The following is a 23,894-nucleotide window of genomic DNA, read 5'->3' on the forward strand; positions in this document are numbered from 1 at the left end:
TTCAATCAACATCGAATTCTGAAGATATCCTGCACCAAAGTTCATTGTACCACAAAAAAAAAAAAAATAAAATAAAATAATTAGATATTTTTACTTGAAGACGTCTGTGCTTTGTTGACGACTAGTAAACAATGAACAAGTCAAGGCTTGGATGGGTTACATTTGCATCTATTTATGAACAAGGCTGAGCTTAGTTTCAAATATACTGAAGCTCATATATTCTCTTGAGAAATGGCATTATTTCGAAGTGCCATCAATTTATATTTGAATAGTCTTGAAAAAAGCGTCACTATTCAATAATTCACTTTCTTTTTATCTTTTTCTTCATCAAACTATGATATCAACCGCAATTATTGAATCAAGAGTATTAGTGAATTATTTGAGATAATATAATTTTTTTTAATATCATAACTACTTTCTCAACCTAAAACACAAAAAAGTTAATATCACCCCACTAAGACTCAAACACTTCCCTTTCATATAAAGTGCAACCGAGTGCCATTAGACCACACGGTCTTAATTTGAAATATAAAATTTAAGCAATATGTATGTTAAACAATATAATAAGCACACCTTGAAATAATCTTCCACACTTCATCCCTAATTCTGAACCTCTTTATGATTGCATCCAAATCAAATCAAGAATTATGACATTGAAAAATTGTTAAAACGATTATTAATCCATTTCAATTGACTTTAGTTCCACGCAAATTATATCTTTGACACTCAAACTTTCCATTAAGAATAGAGAGCATTATTTCGCCACAATTTAACTTGCTTAAATTAAACATATATTACTATCACACCATTCGTTTTTTACCGAATCAACCATAAGCTATAACAACTCGTTATTCTCCTCTAACACCCACTATGCATATTTCACCAACTTAATTTTTTTCTTTACTCTTTTCTTGATGAGAAACTCAATTTATAATTACTATAAAATACATGAGAATTAGTCAAAAATCTTTAACTACATTCTTTTCACAACAATTTTTTTTTAAAATTCAACTTAACACAAATACATGAATCAAGCTATAGTTTAATATGTAGATTTCTTGGACGAAAAGTTTGTCTGGTCTAAACAATAATGAGAAAAAATTTATAGAGAAATTTAAAAAGTTTGGACTTGGATGTTTGAATTTCAACTATTTATATTTGAGAAAAAAAAGTCTATAAATATTCTAATTTGATAGAATTTATAAAAGTTAATAAATGTTTGAATAACAACAGATTTTAAAAAACTAGTCTAAATTGAATACCGATAAAATTTTATTTTTTTTAAAGTCCTAATCGAATAACAATCTATTTTTAAAAATTCTTTAAAAGCCTATATTATTCGAATATCAACCTATTTTAAAAGCCTATAAGAGCATTCATAATATTGAATTTTAGATGGTTTTTTGCACGTTTTGATACACATGTAAAGGAGAGAGAGCGAAGAGAGAGAAGGTTTAAGGTTTTAGCACGTAGACCTGATTTTTATTTGCATAGTGTTCTCCATCAAAGTTAAAAAGTTGTGTTTATCGTGTGAAGCGAACTAAAAGTGCCCCGCGCCTGTTGGAAGTTGAGCGCAATTTTCTTTTTTTTTTTTTTTACTTTTTTTTTTCCTTCTATTCCTTATCTCTCCTATGTTGTCTTTCTTAGCCACACCTACTGAAATTCCTCAAAATTTATGTCTAATGAGGATGCCTCTAAAAAGTTTTAATTGAAAGATTCAATCAACATCGAATTGTGAAGATATCCTGCACCAAAGTTCATTGTACCACAAAAAAGAAAAAGAAAATAATTAAATATTTTTACTAGAAGATGTCTGTTTTGTTGGTGAGTGGCGACTAGTAAACGATGAACGAGTCAAGGCTTGGGGTTACATTTGCATCTATTTATGAACAAGGCTGAGCTTAGTTTCAATTATACTGAAGCTCATATATTCTCTTGAGAAATGGAATTATTTCCAAGTGCCAAAAAAGATGAATACAGATCATACCTGAGTGAAGAGGAAGTGAAGGACATCAACTGGAGGTACGGAGCACCTCCTAACTACGACATCGTAAACAAACTCTTTGAGGAAGGCAGAACCAAGGTATGTTGATGCACACTACAACCCCAAACAATATATCCGGAGAGTTAATACTCATTTTAGTCCTCAATTATAGTGATTTTATCCATTTAGTTCTAAATAGCTGTCTGTGCTTAACTAGATCATCGACTTCGATGGTTTTACCTAATTGAATCTTTTGTAATTGTAGTTTGGTAATTTTCACTTTATTAATATCCAATTTAGTTTTTGACTATGGTCATGGTTGCAGTAAGCGCTAGACGCTAGTCAGGAGATAGACTAGCGTCTAGCGCCTAGGCGATGCACTATATAATAATAATAATAATAATAATAATAATAATAATAATAAAATTAACAAGGCCGACTCAGTCTAGTTAACTACTGAGTTAACTTGGCTAACTCGACCGAATTGACAGAGTTAGGGGCTAATTAATTTTCCTCGGCCAAGGGGCTTCTAGTGCCTATGCGGCTACCTAGGCCAATTTTTTGCGACAGTGAGTATAGTGCTTTTACATGAATTAATCCTTAACTATAGCGGTTAATACCCGATTTAGTTATTAACTATAGTTGTTTTTATCAGTTTAGTCCTTGATTCTGATAGTTGAGGACTCAATTAGATAAAATCATTAAAATCGAGCACCCACCTAAGCACAGAAAGACGTTTAGGCCTAAATCTAAAAAAACCACTACAATTCATGACGAAATTAGGTATTAACTCATATTCAAGATGAGCAAATTGATTAATGTGATTATACTTGAAATTTCTGGAACAGATATGGCCTGCAGGTTCACTGGGAGAAAAGGTGCAAAACCTTGTGAAGACATGGGAGATGGAGATGTTTCACAAAATCTCCCCAGAAGACTACAAGACAATTGATCCCAAAAAGTATCTATTCAGTCTTAATGGTTGGAACCAATCTCTTCACTCTAGTCTCATCTCATCTGTCAAAAATATCACATATGGAGTGAAAAATTTGTTATTGCCGTTGGGCAGAGGCCGGTAAAGGCCAAGTCTACCACTCGGTAGTTGGGAGATTGTTGGATGGAAATCAATAAAGGTCAAGTCTAGTACTTAGTTAGTGGTTAGAAATTGTTGGGTGGAGACCAGTACAGACCAAGTCTAGTACTTGATGGCGGGTGGATCATTAGGTGGAGACCGGTAAAGGCCAAGTCTAGCACCTGGTGACTAGATGATTGTTAGGTCGAAGTCAGTAAAGGCCAAGTCTATGATCCGGTGGCCGGGGATCGAGTTGAGGCCGGTAAAAGCCGGTCAAGTCTAGCCGGTGGCTGGGGATCGTTGGGGTCTAGTAAAGGCCATGTCTAGCACCCAGTGGATGGAAGATTGTTAGGCAGAGAGAGACCGATAAATATAAAATCTACCACCAGTGGCTAGGAGATTGTTGGATGGAAGCCGATAAAGGGCGCTTTCCTATTTAACAATTGTAGTATTTGATATATGTATGTGTTCAATTATATTAATTCCAGGAAGAAGAGCACTTACCTTGGAGGAAAAACAAAAACTGGCTGGCGGATACAATTCACTGCTGCAAACATCACTGCCGGAGAAGTTCAGGTGCTATAACCCAGCAGAAGAAACTGTGGATTCAGCTCACAGGGCATTCACCACAGCATTTCCTCGAGGGTTTGCCTTAGAGGTTCTCCAGGTTTACTCGGGGCCACCCGTGATTGTGTACAAGTTCAGGCACTGGGGATTCATGGAGGGTCCTTTCAAAGGACATGCTCCTACAGGAGAAATGGTTGAACTCTATGGAATGTCCATTTTTGAGGTATATATGATCTATCTTTTATTTTTAGGCTCCAGATGTTGATTAGATAAGATTTTTTGGATAGGAAAGCTGCTTTCAACTTACAGGTAGTTAAGTTGAATGGTAAATGAGTGAGTTAATATCCAATTTAGTCTCGATCTATAGTGATTTTTTTTTTATTTAGTCATAAATGTCTTTTGTGCTTAATTGGGTATTGAATTTTTTTGATAGTTTTACGTAATTGAGTCCTCTATCAGTCTATTGGGATAGCTTGGTAATTTCTTCTCTATTAATACCAATTTAGTACTCAACTATAATTATTTTATTTAATTAAGTCATCTAACTATAGTGATTTTAACCAATTTTAATTCTCGACTATAGTGGTTATTATCAATTTAGTCATTGATTTTAACAGTCGAGCTAAAGGCTCAATTAGGTAAAACCATTAAAATTCAAGAACTAATTAAGCACAATTTTTTAGGACTAAATTGGTTATTAACTTGTAAATGGGTCAAAAAAAAGTTAGACAACATTGTAAAATAGTTAATACTCAACTTTTAACCAGATGAGTAACATATACAATTCATGGTGGTGTTTGGTAAGTAGATGTTAGCTTATAACTATTTGTTTATTAGGTAAGTAAGTTTGATTAGTAGATAGCATTAGCGGATTGTAGAAAAATGTTTCGTAAATTAGTTATTAGATGGTAGCGGATTACATGCAAATTGACTTTCTTAAAAAACTTATAAAAAGAACTACTTTAAACAGCTTTTTGAATTTTAACATTTTGGAACAATAAGCTATTACAAAAAACTAATTAATCAAACACTCATATTTATTGCTTAACCAAGTCAAACAGCTAATAGTGATTAAATAAGTCAAAATTGACTTATAAGCTAACTATATATGCTATCAAACAGGGCTAATATGAATTTTGAAGAGAATCAAGTTCTAGAGCTAGCTGTTCATTGATTCATCATTTATAACCTGTACATGTTAATCCAATCCACCCAATTGTGGCGTTCATCTATATCTTATACACATGCTGATAATGATGCAGATTGATGAAAACTCAAAGGTTGTGAAGGTTGAATTCTTCTATGATAGGGGAGAACTGCTGGGAAATCTTGTCAAAGGAGCTAGCAATGATGGTTCCACCATTGAAGCAGCTTCAAGTAGTTGTCCTTTCTTGATTAAAACTGGGTAGCCATGTGATCCAACATGCAGAAATAAAAGCGAATTAAAATAAATCATTTTTAGTTGGAGTTTGTTATAAATAATATTTATTGTGGACATTATTGTGTAATGGTCGTATTTATGTCTCCATTATTGTTTTTCGTTACGATTGTAATTATATTATCCCATGTATTATGTACTGAAGTTAGAATTGTTGGAATAATATATTGAAGTTGTTACCTTTGTCTATTTTCTTTCTATCCTGCTCCATTCACATTATACTTTTAAGCACACCGTAATTTTAAATAGCCTTATTTTTAAATAAAATATTCTTGGGAACGGAATTTAAATTTTCAACCCTAAATGCATTAGCCTGAATACTTTCAAAATAATTATTTTCCTACAAATTTTAAATAAGACTATTTTATGTCCCAGGAGTTTTCTATCTAAAATCTAGCCAAAATGATTTATAGTTACGTTATTAATTCAAAAGCCCAATTTCAAGTTATTTTATAACTTAGCCTAATATATATTATTTTAAAATTAGGACTTGAAGTCCAAAGTATTCCTATCCTTACAAAATAAATATTTTAAGACTTTGAAATGGATAGCCCCACACACACACACTCATATATATATATATATATATATATATATATGTTGGTCTTCTAATTTTACCCAAGCCCAATTTCTTATTTATAAATTCTTACAAACCTTATCCACAATGTCTTTCTCTCCCTTCCCTCTTCATTCACACGACACATACACACACTTCTCTTGTTTTCCATTTCAACTTCATCTCTAATATCAAGCTTCATTCGTTCCATTGTCTAGAAGAAAATCTTGGTAAAGTTTCCTCCTACACTCCTTCTCTTAGCTTGTAGTCTTTAAGTCCTTTATTCTCTTTATTGGTGTACATTTTGCTTTATAAAACATGTTGTGTGGTTTATCTTGTGTTATATTGATACAATAAATACTTATATACTTGTGTATTGAATTATTGGTGGTAGAAAATGTGTTTTTGGCATCAAAATTTGAAGGTTTTGAACGTAGTTTTAATATGAAATTCTGATGGCTGTAAACAAAGAAATTTGTTCTGTTCCAATGAGCTGGGCCCCGTGACCTAGACCCACTAGTTGTAGCGGGGGCAAGTGGCGAGGAGCCACGGGTTTGGGTGACGGGCTTCTCCAGCCCGTGAGGCTGTGGCGTGTAATTTTTTCAGTGTTCTTCCCATCTGTTTTGTAGTATTTTTGGGTCAATCTAATCCAGTGTGAAATGTTACAAAATTTATATATTTTGATAGTGTGTATTATTCTTTCAATAAAACATATTTTTGAAGTTTATGGATCTATATAATATTAAGTATCCTATTTATATGATTTGGAAACCATGTATATAAAACCTATTTTGATAACTTTTGAGCAAAGTATTACAGACACACACACACATATATGAGCCTTCTGAAAATACTATGTTGTATTAGAAAATGTACTTATTTTGGAGGATATGAACTATACCTAATTTTGTAAAATAAACTCTATTTTGGAAAGTATGAATATTGATGGGTTGTGTATACCCTATTTATTTTGGAAATTATGATGGTTTAAATGAAAATATTTATGAAAATTTATTTTGAAAGACTATTATTATTTTGGAGGAAATCATATAAAAATGTACTTATTTTGAAGGTTTATCCCTTTCGGTGTTGGGTGGTTAATATGAGCTCCGGCTCCTGTGGATTTGGTGGTATGAGCTCCGGCTCCGGTGGATTTGGTGGAATGAGCTCTATCTACATTATGATTATTATTTTGTGAGTAACCTAGTAGAAACATATTCTGGGTTACTAGAACTAGTAACTACTTGTTAGGCTTGAAATCTCAGTTGGAGGTGAGCACACCAGTATGTAATACTCGTATGGGTATTGAGATTGGTGTTGAGGTTGGTATTGAGGTGTTGATTGTGATACTTCCACTTATCCATTATTATGCTATATTGATACTTAGAATGATTTTTGTATTATCTATATGACTACGCACTACAAAAAAAATGCGGAAATAGTGACGGATATGGCGACGGATTCATTCCATTGCTATTTTAACGATGGAATAGCGACGGATTAGTGACAGATTTTTTTTTTTTTTCAAAAATTGACATTTAGCGACGGATTAACGACGGAAGAACATGGCTGAGTAGTGGTGATCGACGTCCTTCTTCCTATGTTTTCCTCCTCGGTAGTGACCAACAACGGCATCGTACTTCGTTCCTTATAGTAGTAGGTTGACAAAGCTCCAGCGACTTCCCTTCTTGCTTGTCGACGTTCTGGCAACGGCCTTCGTCTCTCTCCTCCTCTACTAGATGTGCGTAGCAGGTTGCCTCGACAGGCTTGATATAAATCCTATTTTGTAAATATATTACATATACCCTATATTATGTTGGAAACTATATTTACATAGCCTACGGACAAAGGAAATAATGTTGAAAACCTATTTTAAAAGATTATTATACAATCATAAAGTTATTATACTATCAAGTTATTACAAGATTTCTGGTTATATATATATATATATATATATATATATATATATATATATATAGTGCCTTGCTCCTATGCGGCCAATCTTAACGTGCAGTCAGTGCGGCTGCACCACTAGGTAAGAAAAAATGCACCAATAGTGTTAGAAAACGCACAACAAAGAAATGCACCAATGCACCACAAAATTCACAACGCACAAAAAAAATACACCATACCTCAGCACACCTAATGGTGCGTTTCTGAACACTGTGTTGTGCTTTTATGCGTACTTAATGGTGCGTTTTGTGGTGATCGTATCTAATAGTGCTTTTTTAATTTTTTTTTTAATTTAATTTTTATTTTTATGCATTGATGCATTTCTTTATTGTGCGCTTCCTAACACTATTAGTGCTTCTTTACATACATAATAGTGCGGCCACACCGACCGCATGTTAAGAAATGACCGCATTTGAGCTGACATATATGTACATTTTAATGAAAAAGAGAGTTGATTGATTGAGAACTATGTACAACTTCAGCTTCTTAAATCATTCCTTTCTTTCAGATGGACTTTAACCTATCCAAGCCGTACATTTCCTACAAATAAAAATGGAAGAATAAATAAAGGCGAAGAAAATTAGAGATAGAGAGAGAAAAGTAATATCATCATAACTGATTATGAATTGGAACACTTCATGTCTTCATCATTAAAAGGTTAACCAAGATCTAAATTTGAAAATTTCGATAGGTATATTACAAACTAGCAACAAACAAATGGAATATGTATGCTATGCTTTGCATTGTAAAATATAATCGATTAGATTTAAATTTGAGATTTCATTCTAAATAATAATAGATCAATATTGGGGGTTGACAGCATATATATGCACAACATTGTTAATATTATTTTGTGCATCAATATCTACTTATTATCATTCATTTTCTTTAGTAAACCAAGTCCATAAGGTCAATAGATAGGGCAAATTATGCCAAGGACCAGGTCCCCTGGATGGTGGACCCTAGTCCAAAGTGACTTTAAATTATGTGTCAACAGTTAAAATTTATGTGTCTGTAAATAAACTGAAGATACATAATATATTAATTATAGATGTATAATATGTTAACTACTAACACGTAATATGCTAACTGCAGACTCATAATATGCAATTAATATATTTTGTGCATACAATTAACATATTATGTGTCTGCGATTAACAAATTATATGTCTTCAATTTATTTATAAACACATAATTTATAGTTGAAGACGCATAATATATAAATACATAATTTTTTGACAAAAATTTTCAATGCAAAATGGACCCTAATCCGTGGAATTACAATTGAAAGAATGGCTTACCAGAAGATTGTGGATTTCTTGTAATGCAGGTTCCAATAACGAAATCAAGGCTTGCATTTCCTTCTTGAGGGTGTCACAGTTTTTGTCTTTGGCCATGAGAATAGTGATCAAACTTCTAGTGTCTGGCACTAGTTTAAGTGCTACCTTCATGGAAAAGGTGAACTTCATCAATAGAGTTAGACTAAACATAAACAAATCTACAAAACTTTATTCATTAAAAGGGAGGTCCAGTCTTATTTGGGTAAACCCCGCATTGTGACACAAAGTATTACAATAAGGTAAATTAGGTTATTGTAGGATCTCAGCGTTGCATTATGCTGGTGATAAGTATATGGACATTAACCATTTAACCACATCCCTCCATGGTAAGCCACAACGACACATATCGAATTGAGCATGGGTAAACTCGGCACACTCGGCCGACACCCAACAATTATCTATAGTTGTTCGGCTCAGATCAAGAACGCCAATAGACCGCTTCTGTAGGAAGTCAAACTTGTAACCTTGTGGTTACAGAGTCAACTACAGTATTTGAATAGAAATATCAAGAAATTAAATAATGTGGAAAGAGTTTATGATGGGATTAAATAGTGTTACTTTATAGGCAGCTTTAGAAATCCATCCATGCCAAGGCTTGAGAGTGATGGTATATGACTCCTCCACTGCTCTCTCCATATTTTTCTCAAAATCCTCGACCAGTTGTTGTAACAAAGCCAAAGAGAAGTCAAGCGATCTGCAATAATTTTAATTGCATTTACATTTTAATATTAATTGAAATCATGCCATATATTTTTCCAAGATTTACTTATGTAATTTGAACTATGATATTTAAAAAGGGATCTTTTTTTTTTTCTTTTTAGGATGTGTTTTTTTATTTTTTATTTTTTATAATTACGGAAAAAAAAGTAACCGTGCACCAAGATTTTTTTTAGTATTATTGATTCTGTTATAATGTAGTATCTGTTCATAGTTACTTTCTGAACCAAGTGAAGCACAAAGAGTCAATATTGCCTCCACTAAGACTCGAATCCACCACTCCCATGTGAGTGAATCGTGCACCAAGATAATAATTATGTATTTGGGATTCGGCTTGACTCAATAATGGAGTTGATAGAGTTTGACCTTCTATTCCCATTAACTAATACAATACTATACCTTGCCTCTTTTTTTTTTNGACCCTAGTCCAAAGTGACTTTAAATTATGTGTCAACAGTTAAAATTTATGTGTCTGTAAATAAACTGAAGATACATAATATATTAATTATAGATGTATAATATGTTAACTACTAACACGTAATATGCTAACTGCAGACTCATAATATGCAATTAATATATTTTGTGCATACAATTAACATATTATGTGTCTGCGATTAACAAATTATATGTCTTCAATTTATTTATAAACACATAATTTATAGTTGAAGACGCATAATATATAAATACATAATTTTTTGACAAAAATTTTCAATGCAAAATGGACCCTAATCCGTGGAATTACAATTGAAAGAATGGCTTACCAGAAGATTGTGGATTTCTTGTAATGCAGGTTCCAATAACGAAATCAAGGCTTGCATTTCCTTCTTGAGGGTGTCACAGTTTTTGTCTTTGGCCATGAGAATAGTGATCAAACTTCTAGTGTCTGGCACTAGTTTAAGTGCTACCTTCATGGAAAAGGTGAACTTCATCAATAGAGTTAGACTAAACATAAACAAATCTACAAAACTTTATTCATTAAAAGGGAGGTCCAGTCTTATTTGGGTAAACCCCGCATTGTGACACAAAGTATTACAATAAGGTAAATTAGGTTATTGTAGGATCTCAGCGTTGCATTATGCTGGTGATAAGTATATGGACATTAACCATTTAACCACATCCCTCCATGGTAAGCCACAACGACACATATCGAATTGAGCATGGGTAAACTCGGCACACTCGGCCGACACCCAACAATTATCTATAGTTGTTCGGCTCAGATCAAGAACGCCAATAGACCGCTTCTGTAGGAAGTCAAACTTGTAACCTTGTGGTTACAGAGTCAACTACAGTATTTGAATAGAAATATCAAGAAATTAAATAATGTGGAAAGAGTTTATGATGGGATTAAATAGTGTTACTTTATAGGCAGCTTTAGAAATCCATCCATGCCAAGGCTTGAGAGTGATGGTATATGACTCCTCCACTGCTCTCTCCATATTTTTCTCAAAATCCTCGACCAGTTGTTGTAACAAAGCCAAAGAGAAGTCAAGCGATCTGCAATAATTTTAATTGCATTTACATTTTAATATTAATTGAAATCATGCCATATATTTTTCCAAGATTTACTTATGTAATTTGAACTATGATATTTAAAAAGGGATCTTTTTTTTTTTCTTTTTAGGATGTGTTTTTTTATTTTTTATTTTTTATAATTACGGAAAAAAAAGTAACCGTGCACCAAGATTTTTTTTAGTATTATTGATTCTGTTATAATGTAGTATCTGTTCATAGTTACTTTCTGAACCAAGTGAAGCACAAAGAGTCAATATTGCCTCCACTAAGACTCGAATCCACCACTCCCATGTGAGTGAATCGTGCACCAAGATAATAATTATGTATTTGGGATTCGGCTTGACTCAATAATGGAGTTGATAGAGTTTGACCTTCTATTCCCATTAACTAATACAATACTATACCTTGCCTCTTTTTTTTTTTTTTTTTTAATCGAAGTTTGAACTCAATTACTAAACCAAAAATTATATCACTTGTTTAAAAATTGTTTTTTTTTAATCGAAGTTTGAACTCAATTACTAAACCAAAAATTATATCACTTGTTTAAAAATTGAAAGTCTAAAATGGGCTAGGTCCGTCATAAAATGGGCAATGCAGGGGAATAGTCAATGGTTATATCATGGACCAAAATCCACAGTGCACTGTGGACCAGTTGTTATGCCGTGGACCTAGGTCCACCTTGCAAGGTGAACCTGGGTCCAATACGATGCCGTTTCACATTTAAAAAAAATAAAATTAACGGCGTTAACGGCTCCTCATCGCAATAGAACACAAACTCTACATTCATAGACCTTATACTCCATATTCACAATTTGAAAACTCCACATTCACACATTACAGGGCTATATGTTTAGTAACTATAATACCACTATTATGCATTCACACATTCAAAACTCTATATTCATAGGTCCTATACTCCATGTTCACAACTTGGGAACTCCACATTCACACATTACAGGGCTACAAGTTGCTAGAACTTTGATAACTCTACTACTGATTCACACATTCATAGCTCTACATTCATAAATTCTATACTCCATATTCACAATTTGAAACCTTCACATTCACACATTTCAAGGCTGCTAGAACTCTGTTAACTCTACTACAAATTCACACATTCATAACTCTACATTCACAAATTCTATAATCTATATTCACAATTTAAAACCTCCACATTCACACATTTCAGGGCTATATGTTTAGTAATGTTTAAAAAAAAAATAGTGAAACGGTGTCGTATTAGACCCAGGTCCACCTTGCAAGGTGGACCTGGGTCCACGGCATAATTTGCCACTGTGGACTCTAATCCCCCCTCCCCCCTATATGTATTTACTTTGTTTTTCTTTCTTGTTTTCACTTGGCCGCTAATAGCTAGTACCTTTTTGGCCCACATGGAAGCAACAACTTAAGTGATATTTCAAACTCTCATTGCTACCTTATTACCTTGGTACACATGGCATCCTAGTTCACCCCTTATGCCTTTACTTTTTTCCTATTTTTTTCGAGCCTTAAGTATTAGGCACCCTTTTGATTCTTCCCCTTTACTTTTAGGTTTCTCAAATAGTAACTCAAGTGATACTTCAAACTCTTCCTACCACATCACATCCTAGGGATGTATAGTATTCTATCTCTCTCCTCACAACCCCTATCCCCTTTGAATTTTAAAATTTCCTACAATTCTTATCTTCCCTACCTTTAAACGTTACTCTTTGTTGCCTTGTCCCAATTTATAAAACCCTTCAGCCCCCCTAATTGCACAAGGAACTCAATTTATTTTTTCAACACCTAGCACTCATTAATATCCTATCCATACCGCCAGTAGAGTCGACAATACTTTAACTTGTCGATACTTGAGGGTTACGTTCTCCAACTAGTAAGGAAGATAATCTCACCATATTGTACTCTTTAATGTAAGACAAGACCTCACTCAATCGAGTTGTAAGCAGTAATGGTATTTGTGAGATTAACCTCATGGGCTTGCCTGGGATTAAAGGGTTTGGCCTCACAGGCCCTCCACTTCGGTCATGAGGTTGATTTGGGCCATTCTTGATTTCCATTGAGGGTTCTTTTTTGTTCTAGGTCTTTTAGTCGACCCTTCTTCCTCCCACCATTTAACTCAATATGCCTCCTCCACTATGGCATACCAATTGGCTTTTGCTATCATCGCCACATAGTCGGTTGGAATTTTCCTCTTGAGACTTTTGTATAGATCTCCAACTCTTAGAGCCTCTATAAACATCGTGATGGCCAACTTGTCATCCATCCCCTCTACTACTTTTTCTTGCCCCCAAGTAGGAACTCAGAGACTAGATTCATCATATTTTTGTCTAATTATGGCCAAGTAGGAGAAGTGTTTCTTGGCTTTCCTCCCACGCATGAAAAGAGTGGTGAACTTGATCACCAAGTCATGGAAGGAATCGATAACTCTCCTAGTAACCCCATGAACCATCGCTTGGTCGATCCCTCGAGGGTTGAGAAAAACACCCTAACCGTCATTGGCCCTTAGTAACATCATCATTGCTTGATAAACTATAATATGTTCTTGTGAGTCCCTTGCTATGTCAAACTATTCACACAAGGTGTTTCGGAGTTGGTTGGTAGGGGTTCTTTCATAATTCTGCTCGTAAAAGGTGGCATGACCATGATTTTTGATACCATGTGTAACTCACATTTGTCCTTCCAATGTTGCATCAACTATTCTAACTTTCTATCTACCCTAGTTGCCCATTAACAAAGGTTTGTAGTGAGTGGTGGATATAAAGTAGGTCGAGAATGTGGAATCCCCGGTGTGTCATTCTCAACAGATGGAAAATTTGGAGTGGTTGACGTGTGGTAGATCACAAGAGAGTCATGAACCTACAAAGAGCTAGAACAAGTGTGTGCAAGCTACATTGTGTACTAAAGTAAAAAGTGTGTGAGAGAAAGTAATCACAACTAGAGAGCAAACTAAAGCAAAACCACTTAGAAGAAATCAAGTAAAATGGAATGGCCTTGGATTAGCTTTTCTTTGCATTGGTGCCTTATAGTGTCCCAAATAGAAGATGTAAAATGTGTTAACCCGAATTCATGGGGGATGTTTGCTATTGCCAATGCCATTTCAGTTTCCTTGGCATATCATGGAGTAGAATTGCACCTAAGTGTCAATGTTGCTACCATGAGATATTTCATTAAACAACTTGCACACATCCATTTCCGAGTTTTCTCCTCTCGGAGCAAAGGTGGGTAATGCCGGTGGATTTAAGAAATAGTATAGTCCCAATCTCTTGGCAACTATACTAATTCTTAGGTCTTCCATGAAGTTGGGCCCTAACCCCATGGAAGGCAACACAAAACTCAAATTCTATCAATAATCTAAGCAATCAACAAAAAATATATCTCCTAATTGTAATTATAATCACACTAACACCATATAAGAGAAATGCTAATCAAATTCCCTAAGAATGCCTAGCCACACATGTTCTAAATTGGAATACAACCAAAATTGAGCCAGTCAATAGAGATGGATGATGAATTAAAAGTGAAGAAATGCGGGAAATTCACTTAGCTCAAGAGTAATTGCAATCAATCCACAATATTCTCCAAACAAGTAAGAAGAAGCTCCAAGATCAAGGAAGAGTTGCCAATTCTCCTTGGAATCCTAAAACTACTTTCTCTCTCTACAATTGGAGAGTTTTTCAGAGTTGTGTCTAGAAGTGAAAATGAAAACTAAAGTCTAATGTACAAAGTCAACTCCTTTAATCTCTTAAATACTTCGTGCTCTGGATACACGACACGATCCGCGATCGTGGATCTTGTCATACATCTTTTTGGAATTCTGCCAGCGACATGATCTATGATCATGGATGGCGTACATCTTTCTAGAATTCTGCTAGCCTTCGGATCCATGCTCGTGATCTCTATAGTACATCCTACTACTTGCAATTAAGCCTCAAATCTTGTCCAAATGCTTGCAATTAAGTCCAAAGTCCTTCAAAACAATAAATTGCACTCACCATTAGTCCATGTGCCTCAATTATATCATTTTGCATCAATTATCATCTTAATCAAGCACAAAAAACCTTAATTAAGCACTAAACTCCAATTTGACCCCTAGAAAGAAGTATCTTTGGCACTTATCACCCATTTCTATGGGACTATGGCCCAAGTCTTTGTTTTTAATTTTTGACCCATTAGCCCTCGCTGAACAAGGCTCAATCATTACTTTCATCCATTACCTACTCCTGAGCAAGCTCTAGCTCCTTCATAACAGGTTCTTTTGGCTTTCTCACCCTTGCTCGTATGGTCCAAACCTTTTCTTCGCTAGCATCCTTTCATCTTAGGGCGTACTCAACCTCGTAAGAGGTAGGCTTGCTCTAGCACCAGGGCATGTGGTCGTTTGCTACACCTAGCTAGGTGATTCCACCATTATTAATGTGTCATCCAAATGCTTATGAAATCGGTTAATGATTGGATGCTAGGCTTGGTCCCCTGGGAGACTCAGGTTGGTTCTCACTTAACAAGTATCACCCCCAATTGCGAGGGTGCTAGTTTGTTCCTTTTGAGCTTACTGTCGAGATTTTGATTCTAGGAGTGAGAATGTCCCCTCCCTTGTTGACTAAGTAGTTCATGTAAATCTTTGGACTGTTAACTACACGATCCCATTATCTTCGTGTTTGAATGAAAGCAGTTGTTTTGAGAAAACAAGTGTTTGAGCTTGATAAATTTAAGAACATGAACTTTTCATATTAGTTTCCATAAAAGTTGCCTATGATACTTTTAAACATACCATGCACACTATAAACTAGATATTGCGGAGGAATAATATCCACTGCCCTAGGCCCACAAAGTGCCTCAATTAATCTACAAATAATGAAATAAATATGTAGAATAAATAATTTAGCTAAGTGACCCAAAATCCAACCTCAATTAGATAGTTAGCTACCGGGAATTACTTTCAGACAAGGGAGAGGGGGTGTGGTTGTTGGATTTGTGATATGAGAATGACGGTGATGTTTGACGGAAACCATACCCCAATATTTATACTTTTCTTTGGGCCATAAACGGTAGTGAATTAGTGAACAAGAATGCATAGTGTCCAAACCACTCACGTGTCTTGCCAAGTCACCAAATACCCATGTACCCCCGCAATTAAAGTTGGTTGGTAGCCACGTGTCTTCCTTGACCACACCCATGGTCGGGGGGTGGGGGTAGGGGCATTTACTAGCACTTTCGTTGGCTGAGTGAGGGGCTGAATGATGCTCCCCACCCCCTCCACCCCTCCATTCTTCTTAGACCCCATCTAATTTTCTCTATTTTTTTCCAATCAGTCTCATTCCAAACTTTTCCCTCTTCTTCACTTTGTATGTCATCCCTCCAACATTTGTACCTTAGACCCTTAACTCTAATTCTTAGTCTAATTTGTATCCCTAACTTTCTTCTCTTCCTATCTATACCTGAAAAACCTTACTCATGAGTTCCAACAATTTCCAAGATTCAATTAACTCTCACATATCCATCCCCAATTAACCTTGGACTCAAGCTTCATTCCTCTATTAATTATGTTTCTAGTGGTATGACATACAACATATGTAAAAATTTTATTCATTGAAAAACTAAAAAAGAGAAGATGAGAGATTACCTGGTCAACCAAACAAAAGCTTTACTGCAGCTAGAGCCCTTTTTAGCAATTCCTTCGATTGCCTCTTTCTTCAATATTTCCACCATGTTTGAATGGACCGAAGGATCAGAGTCATGCAACTTCTCCAATATCTAGCAGTGATTTCAAGATATAATAACTGAAGTATACATATCTTGAAACACATACATTTCATGTGGATACAATAAATTATTTTGAAGAAAACAAAAACTCATTAACTCCAACAACAATAATAGTATATACTCACTCTGTCTCATTTATATGTCTAATAGCATAAAAGAAGTTCGAGTTCAACTAAGTATAATCCAATTTTTTGTAATATTTAAATTTTTATTAGTAAATGAAATTTATAAATTTAGAAACTAATTTAAAAATTCTATTAAATACAAAAAAAAATTAAAAATCACAGAAAATATGAAAATAAAGAAATTTAATTTGACTAATAAAAATTAAATATCATATATAAACTAGGTCATATGGAATAATAATAATAATAATAATAATAATAATAATAATAATAATAATAATAATAATAATAATAATAATAATTATAGTGTTTAAATAAATTATGATGATACAAATATTTTGTAAGTTAAGTATTTTTTAACCTCAAACTCTGATATAATTTTTTATTTACTAGGACAATTTGTAAAGGCCAAACTAGGACTTAGGTATTTTCATATAGAACTCAAATCAGTATATTTGCAGTCGGTAGATCCCAATTTTAGAAGATATTAAAACAAAAGAACTATATTGCGAAAGATCTTCATCATATAGATCTTATAACATTCATCAAAAAAATTATTTCCAACACATCTTGATATATCAACTGACATATCAGGCCAACAATAGAAAATATCCGGTAGAACCTAAAAGCTAACAATTAGTGTACAACATATCTATCATATGGCTTAATTGGTAAACTTAGCTAATAGCATAGTTGAAATTCATGTGTTGAGGTTTTCTAGAAAATGTTATATATCTAACTACGTTGAAATCAGTAGACTCTTATAAGTTAAAATCGAAAAATCTTATTAGGGCATCATATCTAAAATCTACCTTCAGTAAGACAAAACAACAAAATCAACATAGAAAGTCTAAATACGAGGAATAGAGAATGTTTACGATGAAAAGAGTTCTTGGATACTTTATTCAAGACATATGCAAGGATACATGACTAATAGACAAGATGTAAAAGGTTGCAAAAAAGACTTTGATGAGTAAAGCATAAAGTCTTATACAAAAAGGTTAATGGTTATTGCGTAGTGCACAAAGACTTGCAGCACAAAAGAGATGTCAGCTTTTGGAAACCAGACACTTAGTGAGCACCAACAATAACATTCAGAATGTTTTGAATCTAGCATTATATTCTATCATCTATCGACTATAAATAGAGCACTCCTAAAATTTAGAAGATGTTAAAACTTCATAGAAGCAATCAAGCATTCAACCTTTGAGAGACTTGAGCTCAAAGAAATATCAAGCGATTCTAAGCTTTCAAACAATTTTCAAAATCCTGTCCAAGCAACCATCTTTCCAAAAGATAATTTACTGTTCAAGGTGACTTTATGGAAAACCCTTGGGTTGAGGTGATTGATATCTGCTATTTTGTATAATTATTCACCCCTTATTCTAGTTGTTTTGAAGGTTATTTTCTGTATCCTAGTGAAATTGGGAATTGTTTGTGTGTTATATTGTCCAAGTGCTGAATTATCTACAAGGAACAACAAAGGAAGAATATTGGAACATTTTGGACAAGTTCTGGAAGAAAATGAAATTACAAGGAAGAATACAAGTTGGAAAAGAATTGGAAGATGCCTAATGGGCCAAGGCCCATCTACCTCCTATATATTTTACCTATTCTCTACAATTGAGGAGGTTCCCTTACAGAGTTCTGAACCCTAGCTAGTTTTAATTTATTCTCTTTATATTTCCCTAGCATAGTTTAGATCAGTTTCAGATTAGAATTATTTTATTTCAAGCTTGGAATCTTGGATTGAAGTTGGATTTGTTCTTTATCAGTTAAGTTTCTCTTCCCTTTTATTTCTTATGATGTTTATGGTTATTTATTCTTGCTTTGCTTGTTTACTCCCATCATGCGGGAGTAATTCGTTTATGGGTTTGGATTAGGGGTCCATTGTTAATCTTGATGTTCGATTTATGATTAATTGCATAAAGGGATTGAATCTTTTACCTAGGATTTATGTTGATTTGGGGATTTCTTTGCACTAGTTATTGGTTTGTGGCCAGAATTAATTACTAGTCTAGGAGAGGGATTCATTACAACGACAGTTGGATGGAGACCTCGAGCCTTACCAATTTCAACCTAATTTTCCTGCTATGAAAGTAGAGGTAATTTTGGGGGCTTAGAATGCTTAGGTGCTTAAGGTTATGATTGATGCATCACGACAGTGGGGCAATCTTAGCCTAATTCTCTTATTGATTACGAAAGTAGCTGAGTAGAATTCTTTTGTGCATTGCCCATATATCCCTTGGTTAATTATTCTTTCCCTAATCCTGAGCTTGTTAGAACATCAAGGTTACAATCCCCCTGATCTGGCCCATGCCTTTATCATATAGTTTTTATCTTAATCAATAGTTTACTTTTATTCCACATCATTCAGTCTTTGTTACTTGGATTCTTTAAATTCATATACTCTAGTGCCTGGTAATTCACACAGTTACGTGCCATAACACCAATCCTCAGCGGAACGACATTACAACCTTTTACACTCATCATTTGTGCTCATCAGTGATATAGACAGTGAAGAATTGACAACTTGGTAGTCAAACCAGTTTGAAGGATTGTTAGAAGAAATAGAGAGTAGCATAGCAACTTGGTGTATGTTCAAGCTATGTGAAGGGCTACACTTCATTTCATTATTGTGTTGGTAACAATACTTAGTGGAATCTTAAGAGTTGAGAAGAGTAGAGTACGAAATTTCTAAACCACTATAAAAATTCACTCTCTGTCCTTACTATCTATTTTTATTGTTTATAACTGATCTAAAATTACACATACATGTTTATGAACAAACTGTCAAGCAAACCACTAAAATAATCTACAAACTAATTTTGGCAAGTCTAAGTCTTTAGTTGCACAAACTTTGATAATTTTATTTTAAGCTTAAAAGTTTTAAAAGGTCTATTCATCCCCATCCCCATCTCTCTCTACCCTCTACCCTCTACCCTCTACCCTCCTTCCTCTTCTAGATGTTTACTTGTCCATGACCTACAAAATAATAATAATAATAATAATAATAATAATAATAATAATAATAATAATAATAATAATAAGGAATTTCTCTAATGTCTTTTTTTTTTCAAAGAGAAGGAAATATGGGTACCTCCTCAAAATAGAAAGAGTGAGAGTATTTTAATCATATCAGTTAAGGTTTTTTTTTTTTTTTTTTTTTTGATTGATTGAATCATATCAGTTAAGTTAAGAAAAGAAAGAAAAAAAAATGGCATGCTAATGGAAGCCTTTCAAATAACAAGGGAGGTTTAATTTCCAATATCTTTTACAATTTTATTTTATTTTCCCTTCTTTTTTCGGCCCATTTAACATGGCTGAATATGTATTTTTCTATTTTTAAAGGAGGCATTGTAGTAAAAATCATTTAAAAAAATATATTCATAGGAATCATAGCAGTACTAATAATAATTTAAAAATATTTCATATTATTATTGTTCAGACCCAGATCGAACAAAATTGTAATTAATGTCTTTGTATTGGACTAAAGCATCTAGATTAGATTGAGTCTGTTATCTATCATTAATTTTATTAAATACAGTAGCAATGATGATAAACTATCATTAAGTTTTCTTTTCCTAAATACTGACTACTGAACTAGTGAGCTAAGTCCGTGCGGTCAAGTTATCATTAAGTTGAAACTGTGGATTGGTTAAGATGATAAATACTTGTCTAATATGACAAATTATTGTGTGAACCATAACAAAAAGTACAGTTTTAATATAGTAAAAATACATTATTTGTGTATTAAATGTATATATACAAAATAATGTAGTATCAGTACTCATGTAATTTTTCAGAATACAATGTATATTTTTAATATGTTAAAAGTGCATTATTTGTGTATTGAATATATATTATTTGAAAATATCGTCTACAGACCAAGATACACATAATAATGATTGGTGTAATATGGGACCTATCAATTGTGACAAAATATGTCACTTCATAATAGGAAATTAATCCTTAAATTGGGATCACAAATACACATAAGTCCAAATAGCTGGCCCCAGGGAGTATTGTATGTCCACACATATAGATCTAGAGTCTAGACTACGTGATTTACAATGAAAACTTGTGATCTTAGGCTCCTAAGCGTGTGCTTTACACACATCTAATGAAAATGATTTGTGTTCAAATTTTAATTAAATTTATTTGTGGTTTTATTGTTTAGTTTATGAAAATATTGTGATATTTATTACAAATTATATTGATAAGGGTAAATTTTGAATGTAAACTAAGAGTGCAAATAACATGCTTTGAATAAAAACAGATATCAATGTCGATCAACATCCATATTTGGAGTATTGAATTACAATTTAAAAAAAAGATTTAAATTTAATTTAGCTCTTATATGAATTTGGAGAATCATAAATAATCAATTTCTTCCCTCCTAATTTTTATTTTAAAGAAAATTAAAAGAAAAAAAATAGTTTACCTGGATATTTTGATGGATATCCTGTCTCAAAACAGTCATTGATGACCCTATCTTATCTGCTCCAAAAGCAAAAGAAAAAAATTAAAGAGACATAGATAGAGACTTAAATTCATGAATTCTCTATTCAATTAAGCACGCACAGGTGGACTTCAAGCATAAATGCAACTGGTTAAAAATTTTGTATTTTTATGTTAAAAGAAAAAAAAGAAAATAAATTGTTTTCTTTTAATCAATGACTAAAATATTCATACTTGAATAACTTCCCCCACATATATATATATATATATATATATATATATATATATATATATATATATATATATATATATATAAACAGACACAAACACCCTCATCAATAAAAAAAACTAACAGAAGATACAAAAATTCATAACATAAGACACAATTACTAATTTGTTTCAGGTGCAAAATTCATATTCTTTAAGTACAGAATTTCATAACACAAGACACAACAAAACACACAAGAATTAATTTGATTTTTAGTCCTAGATTTATAAGTGGTAATCCACTTTCAGTTATTTTTTTTCAAAACATTCCCTTTTGGTCCTAGTATTATTATTCCATGACCATGTTTTATCCTCTATCAACTAAACATTTTAAATTTCGTTAAATATAAGGATATTTCGGTCTTCAATTATGAATTTTTAAAGAAAATAAATATAAAAAATATAGTGGTCAATATACTTTTTATAAAAAAGATCAAAATGTCCTTGTATATAACTGCATTTCAATGATTTTGGTGACAAAGGACCAGAATGGTCATGCCATTATAATACTGAGACCAAATGCCGATGTTCTGATAAAAAAAAGGACTAAAACTGAAACACCTATAGATCAAAGACTAAAAATAGAATTAACTCAAAGGACATAACATAAGACATACACATGGACCAGCCTCCACAGACCAGAGTGTACTATGAACCTAGTCCATGATATAAGGATTGTTTGGATTGGGGATTACCCTTTTGGGAGAAAGAAAAAAAGAACTAACCAAGAACATGAAGAAGCAAGTTGCGGCAGACGCAGAGAAAAGGCTTGGTGGCAATATGTGCAGTACTGCGGCTATGATCATCAGCTTTGAATTTGACCACCATGGATAGAGCTTCTATGGCACACCTTATTTCTGATCCCTCCTTCTCCTTCTCTATCTCCTCCACCCTTTTCCTCTTCATTTTAACCCCCTCTGATCTCTTTTTATCTCATCTACTCCTTCTTCGTCCCTTAGCTTGCTGTCTCTCTTCTATATATGTGTTTGTAGATATATTCTTATAAAATTGTAGGGAAGTCAATGTTATGCAACAACAGACCGCATATATACACTGATAATTATATGGCTGCCGTTTGTTTAGTTAGACTTTCTAGATCTATTTCATTTTATATACCAAATTTTAATATGAGGTTCTTTTAATAATGTCATACATACTAAAAATAAAATTTAATATAAATAATTTTACAACTTTAAGGAGTTTTGTAAAACAAGTGACAGTTGCTTAGTGCATCTTTATAGCTTTATCAAGTAATAACATTTTTACGTGTAATAATAATAATAATAATAATAATAATAATAATAAGGAATAAACTACAAATTGGCCACTGAACGTAACCTGAAAGTGCAATTAGGCCACTGAATCAAAAAAAAAAATGCAATTAGATCATTGAACACTCCAAATGGATGCAATTTCACCTGATAGCAGGTTACAATCCATTTCATCATGTTACATGTCTACGTGGATGGTGAGTTTGACATTTTAAAATAATTTTTAATAATAAACTTTAAAAAAATTAAAAATTAAAAAAAATTAAATTAAAAAGCAAAACGCAGGGGTGGCGGGCCACCCCTTCCCCCTCCTCCTTTGTCTCCTGTTAGAGACAAAGACAGGTCCTTTGTCTTCGTGGAGACGAAGGATTGGGGAAGGGGGTGGTGTGAGATGACCCTTCCCCCTCCTTCGTCTCCGACGGAGACGGAGAAAGATGGAGGAGGGGGTGGCCTGTGGCCACCCCTGAGAGCTNTTTTTTTTTTTTTTTTTTTTTTTTTTTTTTTTTAATTTAAAAATTTAAATTTTCTTAATTTTTTATTTTTTAAAATGTCAACTCATCGTTCGCGTAGGCAGGCAACTTGATGAAGTGGATGGTAACCTGTTATCAGGTGAAATTGCATATATTTGGAGTGTTCAATAGCCTCATTGTATTTTTTTTTGGGTTCAGCGGCCTAATTATACTTTCAAGTTATGTTTAGTGGCTAATTTGTACCTTATTCCTAATAATAATAATTTTCTTTTATTGTGTTCTAATAATATTTTTAATACATTGGTGTGATGTTAATATATAAATAAATTCAAAAGATATTTTTCCAAAGAAAATTTATTCATAAGAAAAAATAAAAGAATTTTTGCATTGATATTATACATTTT

The 23,894-nt window shown here is 33.3% G+C and overlaps 2 protein-coding genes and 1 long non-coding RNA gene across 3 annotated transcripts; 2 read left to right on the top strand and 1 right to left on the bottom strand.

Annotated features, from left to right (window-relative positions):
- The first annotated feature begins 1,902 nt into the window (after positions 1 to 1,902).
- Positions 1,903 to 5,250, top strand: LOC116019290 (pathogen-related protein-like). The gene is made up of 4 exons (XM_031259443.1): positions 1,903 to 2,083; positions 2,833 to 2,965; positions 3,545 to 3,846; positions 4,886 to 5,250. Exons 1-4 carry the CDS (start codon positions 1,943 to 1,945, stop codon positions 5,030 to 5,032), a joined length of 723 nt encoding a protein of 240 aa, XP_031115303.1. The 5' UTR covers positions 1,903 to 1,942; the 3' UTR covers positions 5,033 to 5,250.
- Positions 5,251 to 5,743: 493 nt separating this feature from the next.
- On the top strand, positions 5,744 to 7,524 carry LOC116020589. The gene is made up of 2 exons (XR_004098815.1): positions 5,744 to 5,847; positions 7,160 to 7,524. It is a non-coding gene; the product is annotated as an uncharacterized LOC116020589 (long non-coding RNA).
- A 325-nt stretch (positions 7,525 to 7,849) lies between these two features.
- Positions 7,850 to 22,827, bottom strand: LOC116020588 (glycolipid transfer protein 3-like). The gene is made up of 6 exons (XM_031261056.1): positions 22,475 to 22,827; positions 21,466 to 21,521; positions 16,757 to 16,887; positions 10,986 to 11,121; positions 10,389 to 10,532; positions 7,850 to 8,110 (listed from the first exon to the last, which is right to left on the bottom strand). Exons 1-6 carry the CDS (start codon positions 22,653 to 22,655, stop codon positions 8,075 to 8,077), a joined length of 684 nt encoding a protein of 227 aa, XP_031116916.1. The 5' UTR covers positions 22,656 to 22,827; the 3' UTR covers positions 7,850 to 8,074.
- Positions 22,828 to 23,894: the final 1,067 nt, after the last annotated feature.

Source organism: Ipomoea triloba, chromosome 5 (assembly GCF_003576645.1).
Source record: "Ipomoea triloba cultivar NCNSP0323 chromosome 5, ASM357664v1".
NCBI lineage: Eukaryota > Viridiplantae > Streptophyta > Magnoliopsida > Solanales > Convolvulaceae > Ipomoea > Ipomoea triloba.

Bases quoted from the DNA above. Each gene is read 5' to 3' on its own strand.
- LOC116020588 (XM_031261056.1), bottom strand. From the start codon at position 22,655: ATGAAGAGGAAAAGGGTGGAGGAGATAGAGAAGGAGAAGGAGGGATCA. The intron at 16,888-21,465 runs GTAAACTATTTT...AATCACTGCTAG, and splicing joins ATATCCATCAAAATATCCAG to ATATTGGAGAAGTTGCATGA. The intron at 11,122-16,756 runs GTAATCTCTCAT...AAATTATTGCAG, and splicing joins GCTTTTGTTTGGTTGACCAG to ATCGCTTGACTTCTCTTTGG.
- LOC116019290 (XM_031259443.1), top strand. From the start codon at position 1,943: ATGGAATTATTTCCAAGTGCCAAAAAAGATGAATACAGATCATACCTG. The intron at 2,084-2,832 runs GTATGTTGATGC...TTTCTGGAACAG, and splicing joins TTGAGGAAGGCAGAACCAAG to ATATGGCCTGCAGGTTCACT. The intron at 2,966-3,544 runs GTTGGAACCAAT...TATTAATTCCAG, and splicing joins GTATCTATTCAGTCTTAATG to GAAGAAGAGCACTTACCTTG.